Below are 19531 nucleotides of genomic sequence, written 5' to 3'. Positions count from 1 at the left end.
GCGATGTGGAACCACTATACCAGCAGGCGCACAAGCACGCCCACCGGTTCCAGTCTCACGTGGGATGCTGGGGGACAGCAGACGGGCAGTCTGTGCACTTGGTGGAGGGCGAAGTCCGAGCAGGCGTGCTGGATGTTCAGCCACCAGGAAGGCCTGGAGATTTTGTCTGGTGGGGAGCCGCCCGGCAGAGGACAGAGTGCCAAACTTCACGTTTCCCCAGTGAGGCTGGGACGGCCCCAGTGAGGCCGATACAGCCCCGATGAAGCCGAAACGGCCCCAATGAGGCCGGGATGGCCCTGGTGAGGCCAAGACGGCCCTGGTGAGGCCAAGACGGCCCCAGTGAGGCCAGGACGGCCCTGGTGAGGATGAAACGGCCCCGGTGAGGTTGGGACGGTTCCAGTGAGGTTGGGACGGCTCCAGTGAGGTTGGGACAGGTAATGGGGACCAGTATAGACTGATGAACAGGGGTAGATGCAGTGGCAGAGCAGCATTGAACAGACTGTCAAACTACAGTGGGAAGCCTGGGGAGGGTTTGGGGGGTGGGGGGTTTAAGAGATCAACCAAAGGACTTGTATGCATGCATATAAGAATAACCAATGGACACAAGACACTAGGGGGTAGGGGCTGGGGGAATGTCAAGGGGGGGAAAAAAGGAGACATATGTAATACTCTTTATAATACTTCAAGAAATAAAAATTATTAAAAACAAAAGATAAAACAAAGAAAAGCCCTAACCTTTGGAATAGAAATTGACAGGATTAAAATAAACTGGTATAAATACAGATGTAACAAGACAATAAAACACAGAACTTGGCTGGAGATCCTGGCTAGGCTGCTGATCAACTGGAAAAAAAAAAATGCTTGTTTTATCCAGGAATAATCATTTCCCCTATCAAACAAACACACTAACTAAACAAAACATGGTGTCCGAGAAACCTAGATGAAGTTCCCACTCCACAGAGAGGAAGAATCGGGCTCAATTCTCTAGAAATCAGAAAAACACAAACAATCTTCATGGCTGGCACCTGTGAAAGAATAGAGACATGCGGTCCCAAGAAGGTTCCTTTCTCCGTTCCCTCCTCACTCTCCTGCCCACTCTGCCACCACATGATAAATTCATTCATGGAAGAAGAGAATGAAAATCATAGTTTAGTATTGATTTAGACCCTAAATTCTATCATGCTGGACCTCTACTGCATAACTTAAGCTAAGCTTTCACTGTATATTGTCTTTTCAACCTCCTGACTCTTGCTTCTAGAACATAAAGGGTGTAAGTCACCTCAAGTGTCTGTCTTGTAAACTACAGTGACAGATCTTTTATTTCACAGGTTAAAATATTAAAGATAGAGATTACAATTCTATCCCCACAGTTAGGAAGTTGCAAGTCACACAGCCAGGCCTCTTCCCACTAAACCACAAGGCTTACCCAGGAAAAGCTAAATGGCACATTAATTATTCAGTTTCTCAAACAAAAGTTGATGCACATGATACAACCACTTTAAAAACAGTTTGGCCATTCTTTAAAAACTTAAGCTTATACCCAACATGTGATCCAACCATTTTACTCCCTGTTGAGCCCAACAAAATGAAAGTGTGTCTATGTATCTGTACAGACATGTATACAAATAAAATGTCCATAGCACCTGTACTTGCATTGGGTTAACCAGTTAAGTCCACTGCTGTCAATAAAGCTGTTTAAACAAAAGTTCATGCACATACTTGACTTTTATCAGTATTTCTTTCTCAACTGTTTTTCGACTAAGTAGAAATCCACTCTGCACTTTTACTCGATAGCAGATGTTATGGAAACTTAACACGGCTCCTTCGGAAAATGTCTTCTGGTCATTGGGGATGGTCCCCGGGAGGCCATCGGCGTTTCTTTGTGACATTGGGATAAAAACTTGGTCCTTATCGGAAGACATCTGGAGAGCATCTGCCTTTCTGTAGAGAGAAAAGCAACAGTAAATTGACAGTCAAATAAATGTACTAGGTAACAACACACTTAAAACAAGTCTGTTTTGTGACAAACTTCCAGTTATAAAAGTACTAAGTCCTGGGGATGTAATGTGCAGCATAGTAAGTGTAGTTAACAATACTGTGTTATATGTTTGATAGTGGCTAAGAGATCTTTAACCTTCTCAGCGCAAGAAAAACTTGTAACTGGTGAAGAATGTTAACGACTTATTGTGGTGATCATTTCACAATATATAAATTATTGAACCATTATGTTCTGTACCTGAAACTGTTATATGTCATTTATATCTCAATTAAAAAAGAGTATCCCAGCCAATGTGTCTCAGCAGTTGAGCATTGACATATGAAACAGGAGGTCAGGGTTTGATTCTGGTCAGGTTGCATGCCCGGGTTTCGGACTCCATCCCCGGTAGGGGGCGTGCAAGAGGAAGCTGATCAATGATTCTCTCTCATCACTGATGTTTTTAGCTCTCTCCCTTTACCTTCCTCTCTGAAATCAATGAAAATGTATATTTAAAAAGAGTAAAAAGAATAGAGATCTAAATCTTTAAAAAGAATGTAAAATACCTCATTAATCATTTTTATATCGATTACATGTTTGCTAACAATATTTTGGATTTATTGAGTTCAAAAGGATATATTAACATTAAAAAATAATACACAACTCCATTTTAAACTGCCTTGCAAGAAAGAGCTCTATTTTCAATGAACAGCTCATAATACTGTAACAAGAAAAACATTGGAACTCCTATCATGAGGTAGACACAACTCTGAATACATAAACTCCAACTGGATATCAATTAAATATCTAATAAGTCCAATAGGAAGAGTATGAAAATTACTCAAAACTCATAAAACAGGGAAAAAAATGAGTGGGAGTTAAACCTATCTAGCTTGACAAGAATTTCATGGTATGATTCAAGATCAGAGACTACATGATCACCTTCACCCCCTATTACTGTTTTTGATATTTTGGGGGTAATTTTGGAGTTTATGACACAGGCATTACAAAAAAAGGCTTAGTTAAAGACAAGAGAAAGTTTTCTGAATTTATAGCCCCAGGCTTTATATCACTGCTTATAATGCTTCTTCAATCAGTAAGAAAATAAACTTCAAAATTGTTTGAGATGACATATTTAATTAATGGGTAAACATACTTAAATTCCAGAAAGATTTAGAATTAAGTATAAAAGTGATTACAAAATCAAACCAGCCCTGGTCGGGTAGCTCAGTTTGTTAGAGTCTGGTCCTGATACACTGAGGTCATGGGTTCATCCCCGGTCAGGGCACATACTAGAATCAACCAGTGAATGAATAAATAAGTGGAACAACAAATCTCTCTCTATTTCCCTCTCTTTATCCCTCTCCCTCTTTTTCTAAAATCAGTTTTTAAAAAGAGGTACATATATACAATGGAATATTACTCAGCAATAAAAAGGAATGAAATCTTGCCATCTGTTACAGCATGGATGGATCTAGAGCAGTGGTTCTCAACCTTGGCTGCACATTAGAATCACCTAGGAATCTTTTTAAAATCCTGATTTCTGGGCCTCATCCTCCGGAAATTCTGTTTCTTTGTTATGGGGTGGGGCCACAACATTAGTAACAAAGAAACAGAATTTCCGGAGGATGAGGCCCAGAAATCAGGATTTTAAAAAGATTCCCAAGTGATTCTAATGTGCAGCCAAGGTCGAGAACCACTGATCTGGAGGGTATTATGCTAAGGCTTTCATACTCAATATCAAACGAAACTGGGAGGGACAATTAAAACCTAGTCATCTCTATTGAACAGTTTTCTATTTTCTACCAAATGTACCTCCAACACCCATGGACCTTTCAAGCCACTGGCATCCCAAAGGCCTGTCTCCTCTCACTCGGCAGTTCCAGGGCTCGGATCTCAGGGTCCCTGTGCTCAGAGGCAGAGCACTAAGCCACTCATGTAACCGCGGAGCTGAGCCCGCCAGACCGTCCCTACACACGCTGGGGAAGCAGGTCCCACTGCACCAGGACGCCAAGCATCTGTCCTGCTCCCCCGCGTGAAGTTGTTCCACACTCTCCCGGCTCCTTTCCAGGCTGCCTCCTTCCAGGGACCCCCCTCCCCTTCTCTGGTGGGCGCTCCTGGGCTCCCTCTCCCCTCCTGCGCGCTCGGGACTCGGTCTGTAACCACAGACTCGGGACACCGCCCCTGGCGGGAAAGCCGGGCAGGAGGCGACCTCCCGGGACCAGGGCTCACAGCGCCCCCCGCAGCCCCCCCACCGCGCCCGCGCGCTCCCCGCGGGCCCCGCACTCACGCGCACGGCTAACACCTGGGAAGGCGCTGGCCCGCGGTCGCGGTCACGGTCAGGAGCTTTGGGCAGAAGAGCACAGTCCGAGCGAAGGAGGGTTTCACCTGGCACACCTCCACCTCGGGCTGCGGACTGGGAGCGCGGAGCGGCAGCCCCTCCCTCGCGCCCCAGGCTCTCGGCGTCCGCGCCCGCGGGAGGGCGGAAGGCGCGGCGCCGCCTGCCCCGCTGGGATGAGCGCCCCGGCCGCCCCCTGTCGCGGGTAGCGCGGGTACCGAGTTCTGCACTGGACCCTGCTGCCACCCGCCCGCGGGTCCGGGTCAAGGAACACCCCGGGACAAAGGAACACAAGTACATATCCTGGATACTCTGTATAAGTACCGCGCGCTAACCGATTGCGCCACAGGAGCTCCTATCCTGGATACTCTGTGTCCAGGGCGCGTAGGAAATGGACAGTTGGCCACGAGCCCAGTAATCCCAGGACGCCACCAGCTCATCAATACCTCGTCTCCCCGGGTGGATCTGGTCACCGCCGGGGCCCCGCCTACGCACCAGGGGACACGGACGCCAAGGCCCTTTTCAGTGTCACGCGCTGCGCATCCAGAGCAACTGGTGGTCTTTATAAATGAGCTTCTGAGAAGTTAGGTTCCTGTGCCCCAGGGCCAATGGGATCAGGAGCTAAATCTATGGGGCAATGGGGGGAGGGGGAGTGGATGGGTGGAAAGAAAACTTTTTGAATGAAAATATTAGTGGAATCAGTTTCAATGCATTCTTCACAGTCCTGTAAGTCTGGAAAAGTTGGAAAGTGATTTGCAGATTCAGGAAAAGGATTGGTTGTCAGGCTTTCTGAGTGTGAATGGCCATGCCAAAATTCACCTGTTGCATCAACTCCCGGAAATTAGTACTTGCATCTAGGTAGTTTCTGGTTTGTATTTACAAACAAAAATTATAGTACCCATTAAATTGTTTATTACTCATGAAACATTACTGTTAATTCTTTACCCCATACAAGGAAGTTTTAGCCAGGAGTCTTAGGTAGGAATATTGATTATACAGTTTTAAAAATAATATTAAAAATACAATACTATATACTTTTAAAGGACTTAAAATTATGTATCTATTAAGCACCCAAACACTCAGGTGAAACTGGGGTTGGTGGTGGTGGTTTTTGTTGTTGTTATTAAATTTCTGAATCACTTGAAAGACCCTTTAAAAACCACATACAAATACATTTGTCATTTTAAGTCAAGATTGGGAAAAATTCTCCAGAGCTGGCTGCCAGAAACCGGTCCATCCTTGCTGCTTGACACAGTGGCTGCAGGGAAGAAACATCTGCACAGCGTATGTTTCAAGGGACCTGGCGTATATGGCACACTGTTCTTAATATGTTTGCTCCCCTTCTTGGCGCTATGTGTTTTAACCAAGGTCACCTCTCCGAGAAAGGTTGTTTACCCAGGTAGGGATTTTTCCCTGAAGTTAAGGAGGGAATAAAACCCCTTAATTAAGTGCCAGGCGGGTAGTTAATCACTTTAACTACGAACAATCACCCTTAAGCTACATAATCTTTACTCCCTGGAATGGAGATAAGAAACGCCCTAACCTTTGGAATAGAAATTGACATGATTAAAATCAACTGGTATAAATACAGATGTAACAAGACAATAAAAGACAGAACTTGCCGAAACCGGTTTGGCTCAGTGGATAGAGCGTTGGACTGTGGACTGAGGGGTCCCAGGTTCGATTCTGGTCAATGGCATGTACCTGGGTTGCGGGCACGTTCCCAGTGGGAGATGTGCAGAAGGCAGCTGATCGATGTTTCTCTCTCTCATCGATGTTTCTCTCTATCTCTCTCCCTTCCTCTCTGTAAAAAATCAATAAAATATATTTTAAAAAAAAAGACAGAACTTGGCTGGAGATCCTGGTTAGGCTGCTGATCACCTGAACGCTGTCGCCGTGTCATTCCTTCTTTGCCGACTCCGTCCACACCTTTGGGGACCCCTGGACCTGCTGGGGTTGGACCCCAACAACTGGCTCTTAATAACTATTTGCAAAATTGAAAAACACCTTCTACAGATAAAACTTTATTGATATCAGTAAAAATGAAATAAATTTCCAGCAACCTCTAAAGTCAACCAAGAGGGGACTGCTAAAAATGGAGAAAACACACATGAAATTGACTAAAAAACACATAAAAAACAACAGGATAGTACATTGAATATAGCATTGGGCAATGATGTAAAATAAAACCAAACCAAAAACCCATACGTAGAAAATAGTTGGCAATACAAAAAAATGTTTGTTTTCTGGGTAATAACATGACTATTTTTTCCTTCTACTTTAGTGAAATTTTCTAAATTTGATATAATACAGATATATAACTTTTATATTGGGAAAATAAATGCTATTTAAAGGCAAAAATAGATAAAATGTCAGTGTTTACTTTTAGTCAGTAAGTGTACAGATGTAAGATAGATAGATGACAATACTTAGAGTCATATCTTCATCCGACATTGGGCTAAAACCACTAAAACAAACAACAAAAAACTTTCTGCCTTGTTTTTAGTCTAATTTAAAAAATATTTTAGTTTGTGATTTCTTCATATTAATGTCAGTTTATTTTCTAGCCAACATTATACTACAACCTAATCTCACCCTAATACTTTTTCAAGCTGATCATTTCCATTTTGCTTGACAATGTGAACCAAAAAAAAAGAAAGATGCTCCCATAAGTCATAAATTCCTAACTGGGAACTGGGCAGGTCATAGAATATAGTCATAACTTTTTTTTTTTTTCGATAGGACTTACTATGTTTTGGTCAAATGTTTTTTTGTTTGTTTGTTTTTTAATTGATTTGAGAAGGGGGGAAGGGAAAGAAATTCATCAGTTGTTCCACTTATTTATGCATTCATTAAATGGGTTAATTCTTGTCTCTGCCCTGGCCAGGGCTCCAACCCAAAACCTTGACACATCAGAAAGATGCTCTAACCAACTGAACTAACTGACCAGGGCTAGTGAAAGGTTTTTAAGCAATCCCTGCCCACTGTTCTTGTGCATATAGGTTAACATACCTTTGCAATTCCTGAATACCCCCTTGAAGGTATAACCACCCTCAAGAGAGCACATGATCTTGTTAACTATCCTGTTATTCAATTGCTGCCTTGGTCTCTCTCAGCTTCATGTAATCTTCCTTAAATTCCTTCCTTACTTTTGAATGAAGAAAAGAAATTTCAACACTATCCTTCTCCGGAGCATTTGAGATCTAGCTTCCTGGCAACTGTGGTCAATTTTGGCTCAAATAAACTCTTACAAAATATTTTTAGAGGTGTGGACTGTTGGGGTCCAGCCCCAGCAGGCCCAGGGATTCCCAAAGGTGTGGACGGAGTCGGTGATGAAGGAATGACACGGAGGCAGTGTTCAGTTGATCAGCATGGTTGGGTTCTCTAGCCAGGATCTCCAGCCAAGTTCTGTCATTAGGTTCTGTCTTTTATTGTCTTGTTACATCTGTATTTATACCAGTTGATTTTAATCCTATCAATTTCTATTCCAAAGGTTAGGGCGTTGCTTATCTCTATTCCAGTGAGTAAAGATTATGTAGCTTAAGGGTGATTGTTCATAGTTAAAGTGATTAACTACCCACCTGGCATTTAGTTAAGGGGTTTTATTCCCTCCCTAACTTAGGGACAGAGTAAGTTAGGGTTAGGGTTAGGGTTAGGGTTAGGGTTAGGGTTAGGGTTAAGGGTTAGGGTTAAGGTTTATTCCCTCCCTTACTTATTCCCTCCCTAACTTACTCTGTCCCTAAGGGACAGAGTAAGGTTTTAATGGCAGGAGAAAAGAGACAGGCAGGAGAAGAGAAGCAGGCACCTCAGAAGGAGAATAAGCCTCCTATTCTGCAGGAACCCCCCAAGGAAGCCCCGCCAGTTTTACTACCTCCATACATGCCTCAAGTGGCACCCAGTACTCCTTTGCCTGGTCAGGGAAGCTAAGATACACCACCTCCTTCTGTCTCTCCCCAACCGGACTCTCCAGAGCCAGTTGGATGGCACTTGCACTCAGCTAATCAGGGACCCAGGCCACCCCCAGCTTTTCAGATGCCTCTCTGGGAGACTCGGTGTCCCTAAGTGCTTGGAGAAGATGGGACCCTACAAGAGGGGGTGGTCAGTCCTTTACTACCAGCCTTTTACCATGACCAATCTCCTGAATTGAAACATCACACTCCCGCTTATTCTGAAGGACCTCAAGCCATGGTAGACCTCTAGAGTCAATTTTCCAGACCCATAAGCCCACCTGGGTTGACTGCAAGCAACTCCTTCTCACACTCTTTAACACTGAGGAGCACATGGGAATAGCTGGGGCCAAGAAGCCCACCAATATGGCCAAGACCTCCGAGGTCTTCCAAAAACCTGATGAAAGTCCAGCAGCCTTCTATGACTTTGTGAGGCATATCGCATCTACACTTCTTTTTATCCTGAAACCTCAGAAAATCAAACTATGGTCAATGTAGCCTTTGTAGGTCAGGCTCAGCCCAACATAAGGAGAAAGCTGCAGAAGCTCGAGGATTTGTGGGGGGAAAACGCAACCAACCAAGCTGCTAGAAATAGCAAACAAGGTTTCATCAACCAAGACAGGGCGACTAAGGAGGAAGCGGAGGGGAGACTGAAAAAGAAAGCAACCTTGATAGCGGCAGCTATTAAGGAATGAAGCTCCCAGACAGATAAGAAAGGGAAACAAGGACCCAGGCCAAGGGAAAGAAGGACAAACCTTAAGCGGGATCAGTGTGCCTATTGTAAGGAATATGGACACTGGAAAAATGGATGTTCAAACCACCAGAAAGGGAAGTCAGGGTCATCCAACCCATCTAGCCGCTACCGGCTGGAACCGTCCAAGGCAGATCTCATTGGGCTGGCTGTGCTCCCTCGTTTGGTAGTCAAGGAAGAAGTCTCTATAGTCTCTCTGGGCTTTTAACCAAACCCATCCTTTACTGGTCCAGTGGGGCCTTGACTTACGAGTTTAATTCGTTCGGTGACGGAGCTCGTAACTCAAATTACTCGCATGTCAAATCAAAAAGTGAGAGTGAGACACGTGATGCTGGGCTGATGTTGTGGCGTTCACTGTGACGTTCGCTGCGCCAACTAGTGGTGGGGTATCTGAAGCTGACTCGTAACCCAAATTTTAGCTCGCAACTCAAAGCAAAAAATCGGCTGAGAGACGGCTCGTATCTCAAAAAACTCGTTAGTCGGGACACTCGTAAGTCAAGGCCCCACTGTATATCACTTCTTTTCAACCTACTATAAAAGTACTATTTATTTATTTATTTTTAATTTAAATTCTTTATTGTTGAAAGTATCACATATGTCTCCTTTCCCCCACTGACCTCTCCCTGGCCACTCCCACCCCCCAGCACAGGCCCTCACCCCACTACGGTCTGTGTCCATGGGTTATGCTTATATGCATGCATACAAGTCCTGTGGTTGATCTCTCACCCGCCCCCTCCCACCATCCCCTGCTTTCCCTCTGAGGTTTGACGGTCTGTTCAATGCTTCTATGTCTCTGTATCTATCTTTGTTCATCATTTTATGCTGTTCATTACATTCCACAAATGAGTGAGATTTATCTTTCGCCGACTGGCTTATTTCACTTAGCATAATGGTCTCCAGGTCCATCCATGCTGTTGCAAATGGTAAGAGGTCTTTCTTTTTTACAGCAGCGTAGTATTCCATTGTGTAGATGCACCACAGTTCTTTCATCCACTCATCAAGAGTACAATGTAATATAACCATTGTTTGTTGTCACCAAACACTTGATCAATGAGTCTGCTACTCTCACACAGGGCCTGTTTGGTCTATACTTGCTTAGACAACCTACAAGACAGGTCTCCCCTGCATTTTTTTCAGAGGAGCATTGTCACCTTATCAGCTCCAGAAAATGAAGTTTTAAATCCACGGAGTCAATCTGCCAAAAGCAGGTGGGGAAAATTCTATGTAGCATTGCCTCTTTTACTGAAAGAGGCAGGCCAACTTTTGCAGCAGTTTTATAGCAGTCACAAGTGCTCTCTCAGAAACAAAGGATACCAGAGTTTGTGAGAGACAGCAGTTGTTCTTTGCCTACACATGGGATTCTGTACGTGAATGTTAACATAAGAAACATTCAAACCTGTGAAGCATTTTCGTGAGTTTACAATTGCCAGGAAGCAGAATCCGAACAGATCGAGATAATGCTCCAGAGAGTGGCAGTTCTGCACCTTCTTTTATACATTACAATCCAAAGAGGAGACATAAGTGGGTTACATGAAACCCATTGGTCATAGAGAAACCTCCGGGACTGGATAAAAAATGAAATGATAGACACACACTTCTTTTGCTTAGATGGACGCAGGATAGTTAGCAGTCAGCAATGAACTCAACAACAATGAGGGGATTTGTGAACTCTGCAGACCAGTGCCTGTGCTTTGAGAGGTCAGGAAAAAGGAAAATTACTTTGACATTCCAACGATATGTTATCAAAGATGCAAAAAGACAATAGTCTCAGTTAAGGTAAAGATTGACCTTTGTTCCCAGCTGGCGTGGCTCAGTGGTTGAGTGTTGACCTATGAACTAGGAGGTCACAGTTTGATTCCTGGTCAGGGCACATGCCCAGGTTGCAGGCTTTATCCCCAGTGTAGGGCATGCAGGAGGCAGCCCATCAATGATTCTCTCTCATCATTGATATTTCTACCTCTCTCTCCCTCTCCCTTCCTCTCTGAGATCAATAAAAAAATAAAAATAAAAAAAGATTGACCTGTGTCAGGGAAGATACCAGCCTAGGACATGACTACCCACTATAAACTACTTTTTAGTTTAAAAAGTTTTAATTTTGCCTGGCTGGTGTGGCTCACTGGTTGAGTGTGGACCTATGAACCAGGAGGTCACAGTTCGATTCCCAGTCAGGGCACATGCCCAGGTTGTGGGCTCGATCCCCAGTAGGGGGCGTGCAGGAGGCAGCTGATCAATGATTCTCTCTCATCATTGATGTTTCTGTCTCTCCCTTCCTTCCCTCTCTGAAATCAATAAAAATGTATCTTAACAAAAGAGAGAGAGAGGGAGCTCTGGGTTTGAATCCTGTATCCTGGTTTTACTAACTGGGTGGGCAATCTTGACTAAATCATTTAACTTTCCTAACCTACCAAAGTGTAATTATCTTTATTTCCAAAGATTCTGTGACGATTAAGTGCTTAGCATAGTTCCTGGCACAGACGCAGCATCCCATAAATGCCCTGGTGACTCACTGTATCTGGCTGTAAATTGCTCGGCCAGTTTGTTCAGCTATCTGTCTCAGTTTCCCCATTCCACTTGCCAAGGAATTCTCCCAGCTTCTTACTACACTGCCTCAAAAGAACTGAAGGAAAGACAAGAGAAAGGAAGTACTCCCCTATTCTTTCTGGTTTTGTAAACTGTTAATGACAATTGTATTCTAACAAATGGATTTGATGATCCAGGGCTGCAACTGACAACCATGGCTCGTTTCCAAAGAAAGCTGTTAAAATATTTTAGGACTGTTTTTCCAAAGTGGCTTAATTAGAGTGTTCCAATATTGGAGCTCCAAAATAACTCCAGCGCTATGCCTAAGAAACTAGGTTTTCTTTAAACTGGAAGAAGGTAAAGGACAACTGATAGTTACTGCTGGTACCAAAACAAAAGTTTGATCCCAATGTCACAAGATTAATTTTTACGAACTAGCCTGAGAACTTATTCTCTACTAGAGTCCAGCGCGCAAAATCGCGAGAGACCCAGACATGCCACACCAGCGGGACCCCAGAACCACCCTGTGGGAATAGCTTGCCGCCACCGGCCACCGGGAGCCTCTCCGCGCCCCCGAGCCACAAGCCCCTGCTGGCAGGCCGAGGGAGGGGCGGAGAGGTGCTCCATGCACCCCGGATGACCGGTCCTTTGTTCGTTGCGTCATTACAGCCGCTGGCCTTTTATAATCTTAAAGTCTTAAAGCAGCAACTGAACCAAAGGTGTTTCAGTTCAAAAATCTGAAAAGAAAGAGGTAACCATCTACATGTAATTATTCCCTTTTAACTACTTGGCAAATCTCTTTCCGCTTCTCTGTTTCTCTGGTTTTCTTCTCTTCAAGTAGGAAAGGATTTTGCATCTTCTAAAAGAGCCAACACGCCCCACCTAGAAAGAATTCAAGCAAGGCAATGCCCTACTACAAAAATAACAGGTATGGGATATTGACTATTTTTTCTTAGTGTACTATTTGGACACAGAAATTGACTTTCTTATACATGTTCAATAACCAACAGCATGGGAATAAAGTTGCTCATCCTCGATTGTCACATGTGTCCATGTGTATGTACAAGTTTTGCATATCATCAGTACATTTTAGGTTCTGAATCAAGAAAGCTCCATTTTATTTTATTTGTCCTGTTGCTGACAACAAAGGGGGAGAGTTGATTGCTTTGCAGGGATAGAGGACTTTGGCTGCTTTTGGTGAAACAGCGCTGGCTATTCTTTCCCTTAGAGAAGGAATAATTGCATTGTTTGGGAGGGTTTGGCAGTGGGGATAAGGATATTGATGAAGTATTGGATTCATAAGTAGAGGAGTGGGTTCTGCATAAAAGTAGACTTGAGCCTGGCTGGTGTTGCTCAGTGGTTGAGGGTTGACCTAAGCACCAGGAGGTCACAGTTTGATTCCTAGTCAGGGCACATGCTTGGGTTGCAGACTCAATCCCCAGTGTGGGGTGTGCAGGAGGCAACTGATCAATGATTCTCATTATTGATGTTTCCATCTCTCTCTCCCTCTCCCTCTGAAATCATAAAAAATATATATTAAAAAATAGACTTGAAATCAGGACTTAAGTAAGCAGCAACGATTTTTATCAGTTAAATACAAAATATGTTTGTGAATCCCACAGAACAGGAAGGTAAGGTTGGCCTGAACAATGCTACAAAGTCTCTTACGGGTACTGCCAGTTCTTCCATTTGGCTTTACTTTTTAAAGCTGCTTCCTCCTTGGCCAGGAGCTGTTCACCTTTTCCTGAAGCCTGGCTAACAGCAGGGACACATTAGGAAATGTCCAACAAATTCCTGTAGTTCTGTTTCCTTCAACTTCCACTGACAGAAAACTCTTTTCTGAAGCACAACCACCAAAGCTGTGTGTGTCTTGGGCTCTTCTCTAACAAAATGCTTGAAAAATCTTTCAAAGACCCCAGAAGATTTCAACACCTCCATTCAGCACTACGCACATTATCCCTCTAGGTATGGGGTGCTTGGCTCTCTGAGGCTTCTATGATAAAGCCAAGATTTTAAAAGTTATGTAAGCATCAAACCCCTAGGGTATGTGTTCCAGTTATATTTAGAGTTGCAAAAGTTCTTTTCTCTCTTGGAACATTCGGGGTCTAACCTTTTCTTGTTTTTAAAATATATATTTTAATTATTTCAGAGAGAAAGGGAGAGGTAGAGAGAGATAGAAACATTAATGATGAGAGAGAATCATTGATTGGCTGCCTCCTGTATGCCCCACACTGGGGATTGAGCCCACAACCTGGGCATGGGCCCTGACCAGGAATTGAACCTGTGACCTCCTGGTTCATAGGTTGACACTCAACCACTAAGTCATACCAGCTGGGCTAAACTTTTCTGTTCAGACTACCTTCCAATATACACACTGATTCCAACTCCCTTGAGGGTAAAAAAGAAAAATCATCCTATATAATAAAAGCCTAATAATATGCTAAGCGTCCAACCGTAGACTGTTCAACCGTTTGACCAGTCTCTATGATGCGCACTGACCACTAGGGGGCAGACACTCTGACCAGTAGGTTAGCTTGCTGCTGGGGTTCGGCAGATCATGACTGGGCAAGAAGGGCTGGACACGCCCTGTTGCCCTCCTGTGGTCCCTCCCCAGCCCCAATCATGCACCGGTGGGGTACCTCAGCCTGGCCTGCACCCTCTCCCAATCCGGGACCCCTCAAGGGATATCAGAGACCTGTTTTGGCCTGATCCCCGCAGGGTCCCCACCAGTGCACAAATCTGTGCACTGGGCCTCTAGTGTAAATATAATACAAACAGCCCACAGGTACATACTTCATTCTGAAGTGTTACCCTCCTCTTTCACTTTCATAAATATACTCTACTCCTTCCTTTGTATGTGATCACCAGTCTCATCACTTCTTCATTTACAGTGTTTGAAGAATCTCTTTCCATTCCCTCTGACCTTCTATTGGCTTAGCCCTTTATTACTTTATATCTGGAATGTTTTATAACGGTTCTCTGCTAACAACACTCTCTCCTCTAATCCAACCTAAACTATCCTACACTTTGTTCCCAGTACAATTTTTATTCTAGAACAACCAAAGTCTTTCTTCATATCTGACTTGTTATGAATTAACAAAATACTGCTATGAGAACAAATTGCCGAAACACCATTTGTCCTTCTCCCCATAGAAAGAATCAACTCCAAACTGCTGAGCCTGACCAGCACAGCCACCACAGCCTGTCCCCACTCTTCTTTTGTGAGACAGCCATGCTGCACTGCTAGAGGGCCAACATGCCTCTCACAGTCATACCTGATTTTCTGTCCCTTTGCTCACACTCTTGCTTCTCAGGCCTTTCCCCACACTCACATCTTCAAATCTAAGAGATTTTTTAAAAAATATGTTTTTAGTGCTTTTTAGAGAGAAGGAAGAGAGAGGGATGGAGAGATAGAATCATTAATGGGAGGTTTACAGAAGTCAGAGATAGGCCTCACCTTTGGATAAGACAAAATGGGAGGATATACAGAAGTCAGTATATAACTCTACTCCTAGCAACATGGTAAGGATACCAGCTGGAAGACACAGGCAGCGTCTGCAGTACTCCCTGTGCAGGCTTCCTTTTGACCTCTCTCTCCCACATGGGGTCATATGGAGCACACTCTTCCCAGCAATGAAAATTCAACAACATGTGTGCAATGTTTTGTCCCAGGGGAGCCCACTAGAGACTTAGACCCCAAGCTTTATATTGGGGGCTGAGTATGTGGACACATTCTGCCTAGAATGTATCAAAATTTCAGACTCCAAGACATTCAGCATAAACCATATTGTCTGCACAATCTTAGCAAACTGAACCACTGTTATCAGCCAACTGTTGACTGGGGACACTCTGTGACCCAGCTCCCCAGATACCAGCTAAGGACCAACCTTGGGAGCAGGCCTTTCTGAGGATAGCAGTCACCGACGTGCGGTGTTAACTGTTTTCTGCAAAGTAAGGTACTCCTGTTTTCTAACTTAACAAACTAAATCTTACCAATTGCTCAAATAACCCATTTAAAGCAAATAATTAGAACCATAAATATGGTCAATCTTAGTTCTTTTAAATGTCCCATCATTTTCTATAAATGTAGTAAGATTTCAACTTTAAATCAAAAGCCTAAATCACTTATTTAATTACACAATTGCAATTGGACAGGCAAAATTGTTCTCAGATGCCAAATTCTATTCAGTCATATAAATATCCTATATAATAAAAGGCTAATATGCAAATCGACCGAACGGCAGAGTGACCGGTCACTATGACATGCACTGACCACCAGGGGGCAGATGGTCAATGCAGGAGCTTCCCCCTGTTGGTCAGTGTGCTCCCACAGAGGGAGTGCAGCTCAGCCAGAAGCCAGGCTCACGGCTGGCAAGTGCAGCGGCGGTGGTGGGAGCCTCTCCTGCCTCTATGGCAGTTGAACATCCCCCAGGGGCTCCCAGACTGTGCGAGGGCACAAGCTGGGCTGAGGTACCTCCCCACCCCCAGTGCATGAAGTTTGTGCACTGGGCTTATAGTATAAAATAACCAAAAGGGGAAATTCTTTAATATAAAAATATTAACATGGATTTGGTTATCTTAAACACTTCTATGATTAATCCTAAATCTTCTTAAAATGAAAGTTGCTTTAATACTAAAGAAACTAATTGTTTCACTAGCATTGTTGGCAGATAGGCCAGCAGTTGGAGTTAGCGTGATTTGGAAACTGGAGATTTTTACCGAGAATGATTTCTTGCCCTGCTCCTGACCTGTGGTTGATAAGTAACTTCAAGATGAGTTGTTGTGATATCCCTGCATTTGTGTTCCATATTAGCTAATTCTGAATGCCAACTGGCATCTGTAATTTACCCTAAATTAAGCATTAGTAGGATACTGCTTTATTTTTTAAATTTTGGTCTAAATTTAAAGCTTTTTGAACATAATGAAATTCTTTATTCTTTCATATTCCTGCTATCTTTTAGGACCACACATTTTTTTTTAGATACTTATCAGATTGAATATTGGATATTCATTGCTTATGATTTAATCTATGTGGTCACAACTCTCAAAGTTATTCTACCCCTGCTTTTCAGCAAAATTGAGTGGAAGATATAGAGATTTCTCATATAACCTCTGCAATCAACATACCACCAGAGTGGTGCACTTGTTGATCAACTGATGAACTTACACATCATAATCACCCAAAGCTCAGAGTTTAAATTAGGATTCACTCTTAGTGTACATTCTATGGATTTTGACATGTGTATAATGATATGATATCCATTATTGTTATATTGTACAAAATAGTTTTCCTGCCTTAAAAATCCACTGGCAACCACCAATTGTTTTACTGTCTGCATAGTTTTGTTTGTTTGTTTTCAATGTCATATAGCTAGAATCATACAGTATGTAGTCTTTCCAGACTGACTTCTTCGCCTAAATAATATGCATTTAAGTTTTCTCCACGTCTTTTCATCACTTGATAGCTCATTTCTTTTTAGCGCTGAATAATATGCCATTGTCTAGATGTACCACAGTTTATCCATTCACCTACCGAAGGATATCTTGGTTGCTTCCATTTTGGTAATTATAAATAAAGCTGCTATGAACACTCATGTTGAGGCTTTTGTAAGGACAAGTTTTCAGCTCCTTTGGGTAAATCTTGATGCTGGGGCTTCTCAGTGGTGCCCAGCAACTCCTACCTTGTTTCCCTATCCCGTTCACTTTTCTATTATCCTATTTCAATATTTCATGATTTCTTCCTCCTCAGTATTCTCTCCCGTAGTCATTCTCAGCTTATATATAACCTACTTCCCTACTTTATTAAGAAAAGTGAAGCAAGAGGAAGAGACTTGTAGGTTCCCTGCACCATATCTGCCCACCTACGGGCATACTCTGCCTTCCCTCCTATGACTCTGGCCTAGATGAACTGTCCATGCTCCTGTCTAAGGCCTAAGGCAACATCTCCATTTGCAGTAGATCCCACCCCCTTTCCAACTCAATGAGATCAGTTTCCCCCTTTCTCTCTACATCATCAGATATAGATATAGATAGCATTCTATATATGCTATATTTTATATATCGTATACTTATATATCTATAGAAGTTTATCTACATCTATATCTGTCCCTCTTTACTGAATCATTCCCAACAGCATACAAACATGCTGTTGTTTATTGATTTCTTCTCTAACATCTCTCTTCTTCTCACATCTTCTGACCACTGCTCTATTGCTCTGCCCTCTTTTACAACAAAACTCTTCAAAAGAATTCTCTATACTTGCATCCCCAGTCGATCTCCCATTCTCTCTCACCCAACCAGAACCAGAAGACATAACACTAAGTTGTTGTTTTAAGCCTCTTAGTTATAGAGTAGTTTGTATGCAGCGACAGAGAACTGGAACAATAGCCCATAGAGGGCAGCACCAGGCCTGCTCTGGAAGAGAGCTTATCCCCTGACAGGATTACATGGCTTTGCCAACCTGCATCTGCAGAAGCCTGGGGAGGAACTGAGGGTGTAGATTCTAAGGGTGTTAAGACAACAGGGATAAAATATAATAATCAAGCCCAATTAATTGACATGAAAATTTTTCAAACAATATAACCTTACACCTAAGGGAACTAGAAAAAGAGCAACAAACAAAGCCCAAAGTGAGTAGAAGAAAGAAAATAAAGAAGCTCCGAGTGGAAATAAATGAAATAGAGTCTAAAAAAAAAATACAAAAGATCAATGAAACGAAGAGCTGGTTCATTGAGAAGATAAATAAAACTGATAAAACTTTAACCAGATTCAAGAAAAAAAGAAAGAAAACCCAAATAAAATCAGAAATGAAAGAGTTGGTGTGACAACAGACTCTACAGAAATACAAAGGTGGACCTCAAAAGACAAGACAAAATCTCAAATAAATACACAGACTTGGGTAAATTCCCCCAGGTTTTGGAGTATAACATGTTGGTTGGAATGCTGGGGATAGTGCTAACAGTTTGAAAAGGTCAGCTAATGAAAGCCTGGACTTAATGAAAGCCTGGAGTTAATGAGGTTGAAATGCCAGCAAGCTTTGGAAAAAGAGAAATAGACTCATAATGTGCAACTTGCTCAATCACATCCAAACTAGATCCCTTTGGGAAGATCTGAAAGATGCTCCTTTCACCAAGACATTAGGAAGTGCATTAGTGGGGCAGGTTCCAGCATCCTTAAAGAGCTCCTTGGCATTACTTATATTTTGGGCTGGATTATTTGGTGTACATTGCAGGATGTTTAGCAGCATATCTGGTCTCTGCCCACTAGATGTCAGTAGCACACACACACATCCCATCCGCCAGCTGTAACAGGCAAAATGATTGGCAAACCATTGCCAAATATTCCCTGGGTTCCCAGATGAAGGAAGTAAAAATACAGATTAAATCTGGGTTTCAGATTCAAATCATTGCATGAGGGCATACCTATGCTAAAGCATTATTTGTTGTTTATATTAAATTAAAATTTAACTGGGTACCCTGTTGGCTATTTGGCAGCCCTACCTGAGGGGTGAAATCACTCCTGTTTGAGAACCACTGATCGAAGACAGTGCTTCCCACTCTTTTAATGTGCTGGGACTCTCATTAAAACACTCATTCTTGGAACCATGCCCCAGGATTCTGATTTAGTAGAACTGGAGCAATACCTATGAATTCGTATTTGTAATGAGTTCCCAGATGTTGCTAATCACTCTGGTCCAGGGATTTCTCTTAAAAAGTACAGCCCCAGAGAGATTTTCTGGGTGACTATACCTTACACTTGAGCAAAGGAAATATCCAACACTTCTGGGGATTATTCAATACTTCCTGTGAAATTACATTGAACCTCAGTAGTGGCACAAAATGCCACAAGGTTAAAAAATTCAGAATAGCTCTTTTTCGTGGCACCTCGGGGGCTGTCTGCTTCTTCAGGATAAAGTCCAACATCCCTTTCCCAGCCACCGGCTGCCAGAAAGTCATTGAAGTGGACGATGAACGCAAACTTCGTACCTTTTATGAGAAGTG

At 43.0% G+C, this 19531-nt stretch overlaps 1 protein-coding gene across 1 annotated transcript in view; it reads right to left on the bottom strand.

The window, feature by feature from the left end:
* LOC308532280 (broad substrate specificity ATP-binding cassette transporter ABCG2-like) overlaps nt 1-19531 on the bottom strand; it is a gene marked incomplete at its 5' end in the record, with an annotated part of 71993 nt that overhangs the window by 46538 nt on the left and 5924 nt on the right. Inside the window, 2 exon segments of the mRNA XM_081109642.1 lie at nt 1720-1941; nt 19517-19530. Coding sequence (XP_080965768.1) covers nt 1720-1941; nt 19517-19530 — 236 coding nt within the window.

Source organism: Myotis nattereri (assembly GCF_964212035.1).
Source record: "Myotis nattereri genome assembly, chromosome: 1".
Taxonomy (NCBI): domain Eukaryota; kingdom Metazoa; phylum Chordata; class Mammalia; order Chiroptera; family Vespertilionidae; genus Myotis; species Myotis nattereri.
The sequence above is the reverse complement of the archived record's forward strand: the minus strand, read 5'-3'. Positions and strand labels throughout refer to the sequence as shown.